This window comes from Takifugu rubripes, chromosome 1 (assembly GCF_901000725.2).
Source record: "Takifugu rubripes chromosome 1, fTakRub1.2, whole genome shotgun sequence".
NCBI lineage: Eukaryota > Metazoa > Chordata > Actinopteri > Tetraodontiformes > Tetraodontidae > Takifugu > Takifugu rubripes.
Window position 1 is genome coordinate 6,925,812 of NC_042285.1, and position 19,221 is coordinate 6,945,032.

The 19,221-nt window shown below is 38.5% G+C and overlaps 1 protein-coding gene across 8 annotated transcripts in view; it reads left to right on the forward strand.

Annotated features, from left to right (window-relative positions):
* Positions 1-19,221, forward strand: part of exoc6 (exocyst complex component 6) — a 56,588-nt gene that overhangs the window by 28,699 nt on the left and 8,668 nt on the right. For 3 of the 8 annotated variants that reach the window (XM_029838763.1, XM_011619231.2, XM_011619233.2), the window contains 15 exons: positions 2,494-2,547; positions 3,492-3,642; positions 3,719-3,901; positions 5,027-5,095; positions 5,244-5,327; positions 6,666-6,712; positions 6,802-6,922; positions 12,039-12,110; positions 12,201-12,298; positions 13,011-13,116; positions 13,465-13,574; positions 13,667-13,778; positions 13,860-13,994; positions 15,079-15,258; positions 15,838-15,867. In XM_029838763.1, coding sequence (XP_029694623.1) covers positions 2,494-2,547; positions 3,492-3,642; positions 3,719-3,901; positions 5,027-5,095; positions 5,244-5,327; positions 6,666-6,712; positions 6,802-6,922; positions 12,039-12,110; positions 12,201-12,298; positions 13,011-13,116; positions 13,465-13,574; positions 13,667-13,778; positions 13,860-13,994; positions 15,079-15,258; positions 15,838-15,867 — 1,552 coding nt within the window. The remainder of the gene's footprint in view (positions 1-2,493; positions 2,548-3,491; positions 3,643-3,718; positions 3,902-5,026; positions 5,096-5,243; positions 5,328-6,665; positions 6,713-6,801; positions 6,923-12,038; positions 12,111-12,200; positions 12,299-13,010; positions 13,117-13,464; positions 13,575-13,666; positions 13,779-13,859; positions 13,995-15,078; positions 15,259-15,837; positions 15,868-19,221) is intronic. The other 5 variants (XM_011619234.2, XM_003977979.3, XR_003888943.1 and 2 more) reach the window with 4 other exon arrangements.

Below are 19,221 nucleotides of genomic sequence, written 5' to 3' on the forward strand. Positions count from 1 at the left end.
GTCACTGAAATCTTTCTGTAGAAACGACTGTGGTTTTCTCTATAAATAAATAGCATCTGTGGTGAGTACTGTATGATGTATTTTATTTAATTTTTTTATGATTTTGTCATGTTGTTAGATAAATATTTATTCTGAACTGCTCCAGATGATGTATGTGGCACAGATGTAACTGAGTTTCTTGCTTTAGTTAAAACAGCATTCACCCATATTACGCCATATTCCTCTCTCTCTCTCTGTAAAGCCATACCTTGTCATATTATGTTTTTGTATCGTATTGATGGTTTTTATTATTGTGACAACATCCATAGTGATGTTATTAAGAGGTGGATTAAATTGGGTAAATTCCCACTGAAGGCCCTGGTACCAAAATGTACTGCATCACAGTCTCCAGCTGAGTCCCAAACAGGGAGCCAGCTCTTTTGACTAGATGGTTAAGTTTTATGGAGTGTTTTTCAGATTTTAAAGGAGGCCACTCTTATGAAATATAGTCCACTCCGTCCTTCTGTAGACAAAATCAATATGTGCACACCAGTCCAGCTTGTTTCAGGTTCAGCCCCACATATTTTAATGACATCCTGATCATGCAGCAACTAGGAGAGAAACAATTACTTTTACATAACCTATTATTATCGTTGTTGTTGGTAGTAGTGATAATAGTTGTTGTAAACTGTTCTTGCAGTGGTGCTGTAATACTAATAATGCTGTAATGTTTTTATTGTTTTTCATAAATAAGTAAGGTTTCTAAAATGTGATCTACTTGTTTTTCTCTTAAAACATTACTCAATGGGCAGCCTTGGTCAAAATGTCCTGATGTTTAAAGCCACCATACTGGCAATAATTTGTCATCTAAAGAATCACAAGATAACAGTAACATGCCAAAAAACATGACTGAAAGATATCACCAAACAGATGCCACGATCTGACAGTGACTGTAAGAAGTGCAAAATTTATATACACGAGAAAGGGACAGAAACAATTAAGTACAGCTGAGGAAGAATGAAATTCAAGAGATTGACATTCAGCCTATAAGACTGGTGAGAAGAATGAAACAGAGGAAAGACAATATTAGACAAGATTAGATTTCTCTCCAGCAGCAGCATTGGCATCTGATTGCCTTTTTGTGTCAGACAGTTTTGTTTTGCCAGGATTGGCTCAAAAAACCCATTTTGTGATGAATATTGAGAATATATTTTCTAAATGGTGGTGGCAGTGGGATTCGAAAAATAGGAATTGGTCTGTGTAGGTGGGTTCTTTGTAGATCTTGATGTTCAGGCTCCTGTCTCCTTCGATGTGCACGGCACAGTCCAAGAAGGCTAGACTCCTTCCCCTGACATCCTCACGGGTGAACCAGACGTTTTCAAACATTGTGTTGATGTGTTCCGTGAAGGCTTCTAATTCCAGTGTTTTGATCTTGACCCATGTGTCTTCCACATCTCTGTCTATAGCAGTGGCTGGCAGTGGTTCCTATGAAGGAGGTAAAGGCTCTGCTCTCCACTCAATCCATGCATAGATAGGCTACTATGGGGGACACCTTAGAGCCCATAGCACAGCCATGTGGTTTGAGAAAGGGGTAAAAGAAACCATCATTAAATAGACATCGCCTGTCACCTGTGAACAATACAGTATTGAAAAACATCCCCAGGAGAAAAGGCCATTCACACATGGCTACTAATGAACCCCTTTGTGTCAGGGGAAGTTTCAACACAATGAGGTGTTGAGCAACCAACAACCAGGTGATTGAAACTCCAAATGTGTTAATGGCTTCTGAAGAGTACAAGTACCTGGAACTCACAGTCAGCTAGAACTGAAGAAGCCTTCTAGATAGAAGGTGAAATGTCTTCAAAATAGAAGAAAAACAGTCCAGTTGACACAAAAAAACTACCTTTGATAACTATGACCTGGATGATTGAGAATCAACACAGACATCTTCAAAAAACTCAAACAGTCCCATTGCTAAGATTCAACTACCAGTGTGTGTGTGTGCAAACAATGTATGTCCCGTAGGGCCTCTCATCAAGGTGGGCTGTAGCCTGGGGTGTCTGGCTTCCGGGGGCAATGTGTTTATGTTTAAGTCCGTCACTTGGTATAGTAAGACTGGCACACTGTAGCCTGTGGGCCCCCACACCTCACCAAGAGTCAAGGGCACACTAATCAAGATGGCATTTTCCACTGTCACAAGTGGAGTCAACCCTTATCCAGGGAGGGCAGGCAATTCAGGCATCTCCACTGCTACTCCCCCCAGCTGCTGGGTGAGAGGGTCTCTTGTTGGCTTTGTTTAGAAGATGGAGTCATGGCGTTCGGTTTCCCCATAATTCATGAGTGGCACTCATCAATGAAATTCTCTGTGTGTGTAATTTTTTGTGTGTAATTTTTTTCCTATGCAGGTTTGTTAGATTAACCACTCAAGCACAAATTCAATAAACCGAATCAAATATGTATCCCTACATGAATAGCACATCAGAGTATCTTAACTAAACAATATTGTTTTTGCAGACACTATGCTGCATTAAAAACCATGGAGCAGCTGGAAAAAGTTTACATTCCCAGGTAGGTTTATAGTATTTTATTTATTTACTCTATTTAACCTAGCAGGACTAGGCTCATGTGGGAGGGGGAATGAGAAAAACAGGGAAGACCAGCAGAGGAGGAAATAGATATACTGTACACACATAAATGCATTTGTTACACTGAGCTAGACCTGAGCTAGATCCAGGTCAGTGTGTAGCAATGGGAACAGCGATACCAATAGATGATACAAGCAGGGAGAGGTGAGGAGACCATAATAATGATTAATAATCCCTAACTATATAATTACTGACTATAAAATTTCTCAAAGAGGAAGATTCAAGATTCAAGATGTACTTTATTCATATATATATTATATAATTTATTTCATGTTGCCGAATAATGTTTTCTAAGGAAGGCATGTACAAAATGAAAATTTCCAATTACAGAACTTTTTGGAACTCCTTCATTCATCTTACTATATGAAGATGAAACATGAACATGAGCAAACTGGTATCTATCTGATAAATATGATCTAAGCGAGTCTGATAATTTCCCTTTAATCCCAATGTTTCATTCTCTGTGACAGGATGCTATAATCAAGAGTACGTGGAACCACTAAGGTCTAGTAGAACAGCAGGGTTTTCAATCATGGACTCAGATTCTGAAACACTATTAATTGTATTGCATGTATTCATTGGTTACCTTTAGCTCATATGATCCAAATAAGCAATTGCTTTCTTAAAGGCGGTTTAGTACATATTACATGCACTTTACTATTTTATACATGTACTGGTTTTTCATATCTACAAATATGGCTGTCTATATATTCTTCATATTCTTAGGCAACATTAGTGCAAAAAGTTAATGAATATTCTGATTTATCCAGGTCATAAAAATTTGTAAAGTCCTAGCAGAGAATCAACTGGACTGACAGAATATGGACAGAATACGCAACAACCTGTTGACTGTGGTTTTGTCTGCAGGGTCAGTCAGTACAGATTCTGTCAGATTATGGCTGAAAACCTACCTCGATTGAGAGAAGAAATCAAGGAGATCTCAATGTCAGACCTCAAGGATTTTCTGGAAAGCATTAGAAAACACTCAGACAAGGTTGGAGAGATGGCTATGAGACAGGTATAAGAGATTCTTTGTTTTGCACAAATGGACTATAAAACTGGTTATCTACACACTGATTTATGTGTTCCTGAAGGCACAAAAGCACAGGACGTTTAATAGTGCACTGACCAAACAGGCCTGTTTGGGCCACTACACCAAGCCTGTGTACTCTGTCATTGGACCAACGCATGCACATATTCACAATGCCCTGATGAGAGATGATGACGATGTTGATGATGAGGATGAGGATGGAACTGAGGAAGAAGCAGATGAAGAGGTAAAACTTTATGTGGTGGTTTGTTCTTTTTCCACACAATTTTTCTCCTTAGTTAAACATTTCACGTCTCCATTTTCAAAATGACCTGTTTGATATAGCATACCGTAGTTTCCGGACTACAGAGCGCACCTGATTAAAAGCCGCATAATTTAATTTTAGAAAGAAAATCAATTTTGTACTTATACAAGCCGCACCAGATTTTAAGCCGCATTTATCCCACGTAGTAATATGAAAAATTAGATCGAAAACATTCAGTTCCAGTATATGTTTTTATTACCGTAAGAGACAAGTCACTGACGAGTGACAAACAGACAGGTAAGAAACAACAGCCACTCTTTTCACTTGTATGTTTATACAGAAACCTTAAATCCAATTTTCATCACGTCAGGATTTTTTAACTTTTAATTTAATCTGTTTAGCAACATAAACAAATAATGCTTTTTTTTTTCTAACGGTGTCTGTAATGCAGCTACCTTGAAATATACATTTGTATCAGCTACACACAAATTATGTTGTTTATGCTTTTTTACTCAAGCAATGAACAATCTAAAAACCCTCGATGGCCCACCTCTAAAATCTTCTATTTTCATCATGGTGGCGATTGCTTTTGCCTTCCGTCTGATTTGTACAGCGGAAACGCCGCGGCCGCCTGCTCTCTGTGTGTTCATCCAGTCTTCCTCAATGTTTTCACACTCAGGCCACCTGCGATGTTTACGTCTAAAAGCTTTTGTTGTCTTTTTGCTTTGGATCAGTTCTTTATGCTGGCGTCTCCACCTTCTCGCCATTGATTACCCTAATGTATGCCAAGATTACGCGCGGCAGCTCGATTTCCTTCTTCAACCGCCAGAGTGATCGCTTTTAACTTAAAAGCTGCATCATATGCTTTTCTTCTAGTATTTTCCTTGTTGATGAGGGTTAGTAAAAATGACTGATTCACAATAATTGTGATATTGCGCCAAGAAAAAAAACATAAATAAGCCGCACCGTAGAATAAGCTGCAGTGTTTAAAGTGTAGGAAAAAGTAGCGGCTTATAGTCTGGAAATTACGGTAGTTTTATTTTTGTGTAAAGCTTTTTTTTTTTTTTTTTACAACATCCTCAAATATATTAACTATGTGTCTGACAGATTCTTATGGCTCATGATCTGGTAGATTTCTCCCCAGTGTACAGATGTTTGCATATTTACACTGTCCTGGTAGGTTTCACTCAGTCACACACACACATGCATATATGATATGGCTCTATCAGTTAACCGATTTCCACAACTTTCTGGTCATTGACTTATGATTATGATAAGTGTCCTGGTAAGGTTGTTGAGGTGTGTAATGTTTCCTTTGTTGCAGGGTAACAGAGAAACATTTGAGAACTACTACAGGAAGCAGAGGAAGAAACAGGCACGGCTAGTATTGCAGCCACAGGGTAATATGGTGAGCAGCAGCACTCAGACAAACACTGATTGCCATTATTTACTCAGTATATATCATCCATAATGCATCTCCTCTTTTCATGTCACTTATATTTACCATCATACCTTGCAAAGTAATTTACACAAGTAATTTCAACATTACTATATACATTGCATAACATTAATTAAAAACAGCATTGTCCAAAACAATGTTTTATGTGGTTTAGTATGCCTGAAATTAATGCATTGCATTATTTACCTTATGTCCTTAGTGTTTTAGCCAAAGTTTAGCAGCTTATAAAGCTGTTGGTATAAAAGATTGACCTGTACACAAAAACAGACTAAAAACTCAAACTACAATCTCATTGACAGTTTAGTGAACTTTAGTGTGTACATAACAAACTGTTGCGTGTGCACTTTTCCACACTTGCACTCAAAGTTATTAAGACAGAAAATGCCGGGGAAATGTGCGGTGTTCCACATCAGAGAGATTTTTTCACTCAGGATGACGACAGGCTCATCAGCTGCTTTAGATGGAACTGTGCAGCCAGGAGCCATGTCCAACCTGTGCCCCTAGGTAGAGCTGGCTGACCAATTGGCACTGAGCCACACCCAGCTGTGTGGGATTGAATTATCCAAATGCCACCTATATCAAACTCCAATATACACTGCAGTCGAACAGGCCAACATAAATGCGCAATTTGCCATGCGAGCCAGTTTCCTAATGTAATTGGAGCTATCAACTGCACTCATATTGCTATGAAGACAACATCACACTGCATTTTCATATGTTCAATGTACAGATCATCTGTGAAACACAGATGCAATTGACCGATATCATTACAAGATGCCCTGGGTCTGAGATGGATCATTCATTCTGAACAATATGGTTGCCAACAGGCTACAAGCTGGCACTGGGTGGCTTCTTGGTAAACAAATCATTTAATTATCCTAAAATGAATCCCATCCTGACAGGCGTTGAGCATGTGCGCCCCCAAATATAAACCTGGGTTCAACATCATTACTCATCAGTGGTTAAAGTTAGCGGCAAATTTGGTGCTTATACTACAGCCGCCACAAGCCCCTTAATGTCAAGTGCATGATCCATCTTAGTGGTGTGTAAAATTCCCAAATGGAAACTAATTTCATTTTGTACAGAATATAACTATAACCCTTCAGGTTTTTATGAATGCTGAAGAAAACAGCTCTTTGAGAGACAAAATGGTGGGTTCTGGTCCAGGAGGTTCAGTGGTACATTTCTGAAATCATGGAAAAGAAGGACAGGCACTGGTGCAGAAAAAAAAAACTCACATGATGGTATAGCAACAGAGAAATTACTTTTTTTCCCCCTTGTTTTTAGCATGAAACAGTGGAAGGCTATACAAGATACTTCAACCAGATTGTTGGGTAATATGATCCTTACTATATTTCACAATGTAAATGTCACAATGTCTTGCCTTGAAAAACAGCTATACATTTTTTGTTTTTCCTATTAGGTTCTTTGTTGTGGAGGACCATATCCTCCATGCAACACGGGGACTGGTGACCAGACCTTTCACGGATGAACTGTGGAACATGGCCCTGTCCAAGATCATTGCTGTACTTCGCACACATTCTGTAGGCATTCACACACAGACATGCCTGCAAGCAGAGTTTGTTTATACTTCTAACTCTATATTGACATCTAAAATTCCAAGTCCATTACCCTACTATCACAAAAAATGCCTAACCCTCACCTTACCCCTCTGGGACGAGGGTCAAATTGGGTCAAATTTTTTTGGAATAATTTTATTTGGGTGTGCCTCCTAGGTGCACCTGTTACTATCCAAAGAACTCCAGCACAAAAAGTGGAATAATTCGGGATCCGTAGGTCGCACAGTCATGAACCAAACACCAAAACATGTGCGGCGGATTTTTCTCTGGGGAATCAAGACCGCAATGGTGCAATTACGATCAGGAAGTGTTTTTTTTATTGGGTTTGCCTTCCTAGAGGAGGCCTCCCTTTGTTATCCTTCTTTTTTTTTCGTCAAAAAAGTTGGCATATATCTCCTCAGAGACGCACACCAAACTTTCCAAGAACCCGGTTAAATTATGGGAATCGGTGGCTATGACTATTCTTGTAATTAGTCCTGGGGCGGGGGCAAATATACACAGTTGGACCTCTACTTAAAAACGTTTCTACATGCGAAATTTTCAGGTTACAAAGCGTCTCAACAGGGAAATATTTCCTCTTGTTACAAAAGAAATTTCAGGATACGAAGGTCAAAAATACGCTACCGCTGCTACTCGCAGCTCGCGGAGTTTAGCGAACGCAAACTTGCTTGTAGCTGCTCTGCCATTGGCTATCGCCTAGCATCTTCCTGTCATCCCATTGGCTAGGAGAGACGTAAATCTGTACTATTTGTGTGTATCCCAGCATCGTCTTCGTTTAACTTTTATTTATTGTGGGTGTTCGTATGTTTGTCTATTAGATGGCGGTGTTACCACAAGTGCTAACGTTCATTGCTAGTAATGACGGCTAACGTAAGATTAGCCTGTAATGAAGTTCATTTTGTTCCTGGAGAAGCCTTGCACTGAATTCCTACACTTATTGTGCGGTAATCTAATTGTAACATGTATTTGTTACATGTTTTGATGCATTTTTATGATTTATAAAAAAAATTATGTCCGAATTTTGGGGGCTTGGAACGGATTAGGGCATTTACATGGAAAACGCGTCTCTACTTACATAATTTTCAGGTTACAAAACAACTTCTGGAACTAATTAAATTTGTAAGTAGAGGTCCCACTGTACTTGCTTTCAAGGCCTTAAAATCCCATTGTAACTAATAGGAGAGGACTGGAAAGGTCATGGAACCCCTAGTTTGAGGGCCATTAGCTCTGGCATACATTCACCTAGAAAGACCATTCGAACTTTAAAACGTAGCCACAAAGATCCTGAGTCATCATATAAAAGCCCTGTGTCCCGCATGGGGCATTTCTTTGGCACCTGAAAATGTCCTCTCGACCATTGTTAGAGCAGGAGACCATGTGACCTAGAGCGGAGCAGCAGAAAAATTAGGATTGGAAATCTCCCAAACAAATCGCCATAACTTTGTCACAGAAGATCCTATAAGCATAAAAAAATACATCATTTTGTAGCCACAAGCTTAAACTAACTTGCAAACATATTTAACGACGTTTAAGTAAACAGTGAACCGTAGAACGAGCTAAAGCGCCGACTGGTACGCTCAAATCTCCAATTAAATCAATGCACAACAGAGCGCGGAAAAGAGGCTCGGAACTAACAAAAACTTCATGTTTAACTCGTCATTTTTCCTTGACCGGGTAAGCTAAAATTATGAAACTTCACTGGGATGTATTTCAAAGTCTTGTGGAGCTAACGGGATTGGATGACGTTAAGCAGTCCGAATCGGCGTTTGAAAATGGGTGGTTTTGTCACTTTAACGACGTTAAATTAACTAGTGCCCCGTAAAACGAGCTGCATTGCCGACTGGTCCGCTTAAATCTCCTCTTAACTCAATGCAGACAGAGCGGGGTAAGACAGCTCAGAACTTCGTGTTTAACTTGTCGTTTCTCCGTCACCAGGTAAGCTAAAGATATTTCAAAGTCTTGCGGTTCTAACGAGACCTTGATAGAATTGGATCGCATTTGAAAACGGGTGGTTCTGATCGCGAATCTGCGTGTGGGGGGATGGGTGGAGCAGATCACAGGCAGAGGGTATGGGAGGGGCTGCGAACAGACATTGTGCAGGCCCTGCACAACATGGCGCTGCACAAAATGCACTCAATTGGCTTAGTGGGATGGGGGCAACAGGCAGACATGGGGGTCAGGGACTGGCCAGAGGGTGAGGCACACCCTCACAATTTCTGCGCAATGGTCTAGTTTGACTTAATACCTTTTTTTGTTTATGTAACCCTACTTATAATACATATAACTGTTTTTGTTTAACCTTATTGTGTATACAATCCACAAAATGGCAAACTAAACTTGTTAAACAATGTTAATTTCAAAATACCATTGGTATCACACGATAAGTGCATAAAGATGATTGATCATTTATTTGAAATCTGAATTCTTTATAATCATTTATAAACTATCATACCCAAATGCTTGTACATCATCTCACTCTGACCTGATATCAAAACTTGAGAGCCCTGAAAACAGCTATGGCTAAATACCAAGCTGTACCATAACTATGCTAGATTTGTTATTGCTCCTCTAACAAACTGGATTTGCTGCGTCAATTCTCTGATTAGCTGACTGTCTCAATTGCCAATTACTGACCTGATCTGTACTATGTTTTCAGTCATTATCTGTGTGAATGCAAAATGTTTTCACATCTCCTTGAACACAGCACTTTTGAAAAAACTTTTATGTTTTTGGTGATGTTGTCATGTAAATGTAGCATAATTTTTCACAAAAAACATAAAATTCCAATTGAAAAGGTATAGTAAATAAATAGTAAATTTAAAAACATTTCTACTAATTCAGCAAACAACAATGTTTTTTAAAGGAAGAAAATGAGGAAAACTTCCTTGTTTTTCAGATGAAACTTGTATTTTGGTAATCTTGTACGGTGCACTGAAACTGGAAACACATATGCACACCAAGCTATTTAGGAGTGCATTATAAATAAAAAGGTCGCTTATTGGAGAGTATAAATCTTTTTATCTTGGGAGGAAAAGAGCCTTAATTATTTATACTCACAAAATCTTTGAGGTCAGACTTAAGGACTTTAAAAGAGACATTGGCAATTATTTAGAAGAAAAGAGGACATACTCATGCAGTCAAAAAGAAGGTCATTGGGGTCTTGATGAGAGACAGATTGCAACAATAACAGAAGCTTAAGATGGAATATTCATGACTGCTGGGCTCTTGTTGGTTGTAAATTGCCCAGAGGATTATGCTAACAATCCAGAGAATGGCCCTCCCAGTGTGGTGTGAGAGAACTAACAAAAGCCCTGGTTTGTCCTGTGGTCCTTTACCTGGGCAATGACACTATGAGCCCATACTCCATGTCCACATTAAACCCATCCACCAGTCAAAGAGTTAGTACTGCTCCTCCAGTAAAAAAAAACACTTTAATTTTAAGGAAAAAATATTTGAAACACAATGCATGTTATCAATACTTTGCATGATTAATTTTTCATTAAGTTGATATACAAGAAAAGACCAATTATGATTTGACCGTATGGGGAATGGTTATGGAAACCCTTTGACTTTTGGAAATGTATGTGGTCATTAACAACCAAGCTTTCTCCTCATACCAGGGAAGATAACATTATGGCTAAAAAAAAATTATATCTGTATATATCTTACAGTAATTTAATTGTTAATTATTTAATGCACTTAAAATCAATTATGATCATAAGACTTTCTTTTTTTTACATTTTAGTGCTTATTTGATTGCATATATACTTACAACTTCAATTTGACATTTATCAATGCTAAAATTCCTACTGTATGGAAGGCTGCACTGTTTTTTCTTTTGATTAAGGTTCAAATCCAAATGAAGAGAATAACTTTTGTCTGATATTCAAATTTTGCTGCTTAGCCATGCTTTTCGGGGGATAAACAATATTCCTCATCCCCAACAATCAGCATTTAGAGCTTGACATAGTCCAATAACTGTCTCTTGCCACACTTGTGGCAAGTTATGTTATAGGCTCTCTTGATAACCACCAGCAGTGGTACTGTGTTTAATAGCTGATCTAAAGCATTTGAAACTGCATATTCTTAAGATCTCAGCTGCAACAAACTTCAGAATACAAAATTTAACATTGTCAAGACCAATACATATTTGGCTGGATGGCAATTTTCCTTATGTTGACATCCAATCATAAAGCAACAAAATAATAGTTTTCATTTGACAGGAAAGCCCTTGTACAATCAAATATTATGCCTGTTTTTCATTATGAGTGCATTTGTATGCACATGTGCCTCTCCTGTTGATTTCTAACCCCTTCAATGCAGTGATTCATAGTGCTTTGTATTTATATTACTGTCGATGGGTTTTAAATGCATCACTGCGTACTGTGTAGAAAAGTGGGCTGGCCTCTCCTTACTATCAAAATTGTTTCTAGGCGCTTTACAGAATCCCAGGGCCTGACCCTCAACAAGCAACAGCAGAAAGGAAAAACTACCTTTTAACAGAATAGTCAGAGATCATAGAGATACATTAATAGTACATAGTACAAGCTACTGGTATAAGAGTAGAGTGGGTCAGCAGGGTTGGTGGTCGGCAGGACAGCATACAGCTATGAAGGCGGCTAGACCTGTTGATGGATACGGGGGTGGGAGGCAGAGAAACTATACAAGAAAAAACGTCATCAATGATCTACGAGGGGAGGAGAGGCAGCCATGACCCAGCAGGGTGACAGAGGTCTTTCAGTATCTTTTCTCATTTCTACACCATAGTAAACCAAGACCCACCTGTTCATCAAATTTTATCAGACTGGACAAACTATGTATCAATACAGAGGCAGGATTCAGGATTTGAATAAATTATGAGACTCTTAAACTGACCCAAATTATTCCAATAGATTTAAAAAATGCTTTAGGTGGGTTTTTCATGAGAAATCCACCTGGTTCCCTTGATCACCATTCTCTATGATATGACATTGTTGTGTTGTGTGTAAAATAAGTTTCAGGATGGTGACAGAATAGTTAAATATTACTAAATACCTTGTAATTGTTGCCTTTCCTTTTTTGTTCTATGCTTCTTTTTCAGTCATACTGTGATGATCCAGACTTGGTCCTGGATTTGAAGAACCTCATAGTTATATTTGCTGATACACTGCAGGTTGAAATTTACGTTTTTCAAAAAGTCTATGATGCAAAAAAAAAAAAATTCAGGTGGCATTGTTTTCTGACCTGTAGTACATGTGTGCAGGGCTATGGTTTCCCAGTAAACCGACTTTTTGACTTACTGTTCGAGGTCAGAGACCAGTACAATGAGACTCTACTGAAGAAGTGGTCACTGGTTTTCAGGTAGGGGTGCTGGTGTATACACTATATCATTCAGCCATAAAAATAAGATTTGGTATTGGATTGCACCCTAATAACTGTGTAATTCCATGTGATAAATCATTGGTGTAAACTATCCAATGCTGTTTGAATGCTCAAAGGTTGTTAGATGCTGGTTGTTTGAGTTATTGTGTTTCAAAAACAAAAAAATAACCAGGGGCTTACACCCCTATAGTTGATATAAAGACAGAAAAGAAATATATTTTACTTTTCAAAATATACCAAAAGCAACTTAATATTACTGGCGAATCTATATTTTTAACTATAAAATCCTCAATTAATAATGCACACCATGGGCAAAATTTTTGGAAAATTCTTTCTTGTCACAGAAGCCTCAGAACATTTTAAACTAAACCGACCTATTTTTCAATGTACTTTTTTCAAAATTCTGTCACATAACAATAAACCAATGTAATAATTTAATAATAAAATGTATTAATAATTCTGAATAAAGAGGAATTGTTTGTTTTTCACACATTGAATAACCATTTTTAGCATAAGCTACAGAACATTAGATTATTGTTATTATCATCTGTCTTGAAATATAAATTGTTTAGACTTAACAATAATGGATTGTCTCAATTCCTATGTAACATATATAGTTCAGCAAATAATATGTTTGATTTTCATGGGGTTTTAACCGTGTAAAAAAAATAAATGCTTCTAATTTCCACAGGGAGATTTTTGAATTGGACAACTACAGTCCCATTCCAGTGGAGACTGAGGAGGAATACAAACTGGTGATTAGTCGCTTTCCTTTCCATGATGCTGAAATAGAAAAGGTAAGAAATATAAAGACCACCGTACTTCTTTAACATCTTTAATGTTTCCATCAAGTCTCCATTAGTTTAACCTGCATATAGAAATTCATGTTCAAGAAAACCTCAAAGGGAAAAAAATATGTTCATTGTTTAATAGACAACTTAAAAATTAGAAAAGATTTCATTAAAAGAAAAAAAAAATCACCTCCAAACATCATATTAAGAGTTGCAGTCAGGGTTTCAAAATGCACAAAGTAGTAAAATCATTTGTCAAATTAAAATAAAAGAACACTTAAATCATAATATGAGACACTAAATTAGACCTCTAATCTTGTGATTTTTTGCCTTTGTGTGTCTGCATGTGAGTAGCAGGATTTTCCAAAGAAGCTCCCAATGTCTCAGTCTGTTCCACAGATCTATACTCAGGTTAAAGAGTTTATTTATGCCAGCCTCAAATTCTCTGAATCACTGCACCGCAGGTTGGTCTGACTCACTTGACTTTTCAATCCAGGTGGCTCTGACTTTATTGTCCTCTAATAGACTGACCTCCTAATAAATGTTGTGGCTTAAGTTCAACAGAGATAGATGACATGTTACGAAAATCAACAAATCTCCTACTTACAAGAACGCTCAACAGCTGTTTGCAAAACCACATCAAGAAACCCCATATAGGACTAACTGAGGTACAAACAAATGCATTTATACTCACACACATACAGCATCATAGGTAATTTTTGACATTAGTTGTTGTTTTCTTGCTGTAGTTGGTGCAGATCATCATTAACACCACCCATCTGGAACAGGCCTGCAGGTATCTTGAGGATTTTATAACAAACATCACTAATGTCTCCCCTGAAACTGTGCACACCACAAGACTCTATGGTCTGTCCACATTCAAGGTAAAGATTTATATGATATGCGGGTTTTTTTCCAGTGTATTTACAAGGAAATCTTTCACCGAAGTAGGAATTTACACTTAATTGAAGGAAAGAAGAAAAGTTTGATTTGTGGCTCCAAGATTAACAGCATTATCTAATATTTTGGATTAAATCACCACTACTGTATAATAAAAGTTAAATTATGTTCTCCAGAGTTAAGGCTGAATAAGATGGAGAAAACATTGAGGAAAAGGGACAATAATTATTGTTGATTGAAACCTGTGTCCGTAATCAGTCAATAAATCTCCTTGTAAATGAACTTGGATGGCACAATGTTTCAGTGTAGAAAATCTAAGGAAAAATTCCAATAACTTGCAGATACACTGTTTCATTTACTCAGGCATTTAATACAAGTAGGCCAATTAACAACCTGTGGTAAACAGATGGGGTTGTTCATCGCTCAGAAAAATACAATTCTCCTTACAATTACAATTACTGTGGTTGACAACTTGTGCTAATAAATAACATTCATCTAGTAGTACCTGTATTTTTTTCTCAAAACAGTTTTTTTTTTAGCACGTATGACATATATATAGTTGCCTGGAGTACTTTGTGCTGCTTATTACATTTTTATTACAAAGGCCAGTTTGTCCATGTTCCAAATTCCACAATGTTTTCTTTCATTTAAACATATTGGGTTAAATTCAGACTTCAGACAGGAGTGTCCATAATGAATCAACTCCTTTCCTACACCACCTAACTTCATGTTGTATTTCAAACAGTCATTTTTCCCTTTGGTCCTCCTCTAGATATCCTATGTGAAAATTCTGACCACTTTCTTCTGTTCTATTCTATTCTATTCTGTGCATATGTCTCCCTGACCTTCTCCACAATTCCCTGTGCTGAGTAAATTGTCTTTTCCCACAGTCCTTATTGCTCATTTGATCATCAAACACAGAAAAAATAGTTTACAATGTATCATCAAATTAACCAAAGTTAACATTGTTGATATAGTACACTATAGCCAATTGTAAATATGTTTGTTTGCTCCTAAAAAAATGTAGATAAAATTGTATGTAGAACCTTATTAAAGTTATTTTTTCAGGATGCCCGTCATGCTGCAGAAGGAGAGATTTACACCAAGCTTAACCAGAAAATCGATGAATTCATCCAGTTGGCAGACTATGATTGGAACATGGCTGAATCAGATGGCCGTGCCTCTGGATATCTTATGGACCTCATCAACTTTTTGCGTTCAACTTTTCAGGTCTTCACTCACCTACCGGTGAGTTACATGAAGATGAACATAGTTTTGAAGTTTTCGTCTTCAGTAATTCAGCTTTGTTCATTTGTTATTTATATGCGTTCCTCTAAATTCCCATCTAGTTGTTTACACACTCTTTCAAATCTTCTGTATTAAAATGAATCATTTTACATTGTAAATCAGTGAGACTGGAGTACTGTATATGTGTTTGCTGTTGATCATCTAATGTTTGGCAACCGTGCTATGACTAACGTGCAAATTGTGATCATCTTCAACAAGACACATTGTTATCATCAAATCAGGGCAGCATGTATTTATTTGTTGCCCAAAATGGCTGACAGCCACAGCCTGTTCAGTTCCACCTCATTGTATTTTTCACAGCTGCATCCTGTCCTATCATCTACACCCCCTGTGATAAATTGTTATGTAAAAGAAGTGTGTTGCCGTTTTAATGCATTTTTAGATTTAACTTTTAAAATCAAGATTTGGAGTTAAATTTTTTCATCCTCCTGTTCATTTTTTCTTGCCACAATTATTTTCCTGTCCTTTCCCCTTTTTTCCTCCCTTCTTTCAATGTTGGTTGTTTTGTGGGTGACTCAGAATAACAACAATGACCATGGATCAATGTCGGTGAGTATTACTGGTTGTTATTGCGCTGATATTGAGCGGGCAGAATAAAGATAAAAAGCATGTTTTCTTTGACAACAGGCTTGTTGGTTCTTCTGGCACTATTAAGCCACAGTGATTACAGGCTACGTTTGCATTTGTGTTTACATACACTCACCCGGCCATTTTATTAGTTACTTTCTAGTTACAGTTTCAACCCCATTTTGCCTGCAAAACGGCCTTAATTAAATAAAATATTCCTCACACTATTACATCACCACCACCAGCCTGACCCATTGATACAAGGCAGGATTTATCCATGCTTTCATGTTGTCTACATTCTGCCCCTACCATCTGAATTTTGCAAATGAAATCTCCAGGCAATGTCTTTCCAATCTTCTATTGTCCAATTTTGGACAGCCTGTGCCAATTGTAGCCTCACTTTCTTAGACAGGAGTGACAATGTGATCTGCTGTTGTAGCTACATCTTCTTCAAGCACCATTGTGTTGAGTAGAGATGGTTTATTTGGTTTGAACGAGTGGTTATATGAGTTACTGTAGCCTTTCTATCATCTCAAACTAGTCTGGCCATTCACCTCTGATCTCTCACATCAACAAAGCATTTTTTCTACAAATCCACCTCATTGGAGATTTTCCCTTTTTCCGACAATTCTCTGTGAAATCTACAGATGCCTGTGTGAGAAAATCCCAGATCAGTTTCTGACATACTAACAGCCTGTCTGACACCTGCAAACATGCTACATTCTAAGTCAGTTAAACCCCCTTCTCCATTATGATGCTTGCTTTGAACTTTAGTAAGTTATTTTATGATTAGTCAGCAATTGAACAGGTATACCTAATAAAGTGGCCAGTGAGTGTATAACCTTCCTTGATTTTCTAAAATGACTTTCACATATACTCATTTGTTTATTTTGTTTATTATTTAAAGGAATAACACATAAAGCCAAGCCATCCATAGTTGAAAAAAAAACAAAAACCTAAACCTTAAGAGGGTTATGGTAGTAGGTAAAAAACAATTGGATCTGTTAGACAAAGCAAGGAAACAATGTAGACTTTAGAGTGGAAACATTTGTAATTCAATTATGCGTATAATTGTATTTTCTCTTGTATATGACATTTTTCTCTATACTGCTGCCTTGACCACAACTTCTCCAAGTTTGATTGTATGCCATATTCATGGTGGTTGAGTTAAAGCTAGACCCTTAATGAATGAAAGGCAAATTATCTAACACGCATCTACTTAATGCACTCTGGAAACATCATCAGTGATGCTACCTGTTGTCATGTAGTGTTTTGGGTGTTTCAACGGTTGAATGGGCCCCAGCTTGTGTCCAAGTAGCACAACCCAATCCATGGCTTCCCTGTGGCTCCCCTGTCCTTACCCAGGATCTGTGAATTTCAGTTGCTTCGCTGTGTTAACTTACAACTTCCAGTCTTGTGCTGTTGCTAGCATTGCAGATCAGGTGGCCCTGGCAGCTAATGGTGGCTTCTCCTCAGTCTCGATGAAAATGTTTTTTTTTCCTTGGCAGAGGAGCTTGCAGTGGCCAATTCCACACTGATGGTGTGCATTATGACCTTCAGGAATTGTTCATGGTGCTAGTGGTAGCATCTCTCACCCAGGGCTTTTGGACAGAAGCTGAGGATGTGTCCTGCAGGTTTGATGGGCTTGGTAGTACATTGTAGAGAGCACAGATAAGCAATCATAGAGCTGATTTCCACAGCCCCTCCTTTGGGACTTTGGTCCATTGCATGCTCCCATCTTGTCCATGCTCCCTTCTGCTGCATTTTAACCATCTTAATGCACCTTACTGTAGCGAGATATTGTGCCATTACCCAGGCCAGCTTTTCCATGAGTCACTGCTCCCACCAGTGCCCTTTGCTGGGGCCATGACTCAGCCACATCTAAAGCCCTTTGCTGCCCTTCACCTTTGCCCTGTCCTTACCTCGATCCATGCTTGGGAGACCTTTGGGTCCTCTGACACTGTTTTGCAGCAACTCCCTAGCCCATCTCACTTTGAATTAATTCAGGTTGCTGAAGCAGAGCTTCATCTTGTTGTTGGCCACACAGGGCGGTCAGCCTCCAAGTTAAACTCAACCGTTTTTGTAGAAAAATGCTCACTCTCCTCTGAAAGCCATTAATTGTGGCGTTTGGAACCTTGTAGATAGGTAGGTCTGTCTTGTCCACCAAGATTAGCCAGGCTAGCTCAAGGTTGGTTGCATGGATAACTGCTGTGTCTTTCATGCTGTAGTTGAACACATTTCCTAGGCTCTTCACTGGTTTCTCAGTAACTGATGGTATCTGGGTGGCGCCAAGAGTAAAGTGAAACTTGTTGATGACCTTTACTTTCTCCAACACCAGAGACCTGGATTTTGCTGTCTTGAAGCACATGTAAGTCCAGGTGGTCAACTCTTCCAGTCCCTTCAGTCCCTTCAGGATCCTTCTGCTCCAGAATGTGTGGTGTTATCACCATCAATGTCAGCTCATCCTTGAAGGCCTTATTGAGCCTTAAGATCACTGAAATTGCGCATCCCTTTCTTGAATCTGTGCCACTTTGATCTTACAGACTCTACAGAGTCTTGATATAGGATTGACAGTTTTAGTAATTCAAGGTGCCTCTGCAGAAAGATGCGACTGGATCTGGCTAGGTCGTATATGTTCTATTCCCAAGTTGAGGTTGAGTAAGAAGCTTACAGCATTACAGGTATAGAGGTGATGAACATTTGGGGACATTTGACTAATGGTTTTTCAATGAGTCACCGATCTCGGGCAAATGGATGAGTCGAGTAGCAGCCTGAAAATAGGTCTTGTTTTAAATTTAACGGTGGCTGTCTCTTGGGTGGGTCAATCAATCAATCAATCTTTATTTATATAGCATCTGTTACAATCAAAATTGTTTCTAAGCGCTTTACAGAATCCCAGGGCCTGACCCCCAACAAGCAACAGTGGCAAGAAAAAACTCCCCTTTAACAGGAAGAAACCTTGAGTAGGACCAGGTTCATATAGGGGGACCCTCCTGCTGATGGCTGGCTGGGTAGAGAGAGGAGAAGGGAGAGGGCAGGTAGAGGAGAGAATAGGTAGGACATACATATTGGGATTAAAGGGACAGCACTAGACTGGTTTAGATCATATTTATCAGGTAGATACCAGTTTGCTCATGTCCATGGCATTCCCTCTTCATACAGTAGGGTTAGCCATGGAGTTCCACAAGGTTCTGTACTTGGACCAATCCTTACATGCTACCCTTAGGAAACATTATTCGGCAGCATGGGATAAATTTTTATTGTTATGCTGATGACAGTCAGCTATATTTATCCATGAAACCTGAGGAGACAGAAAAGTTAGTGAAGCTTCAGACC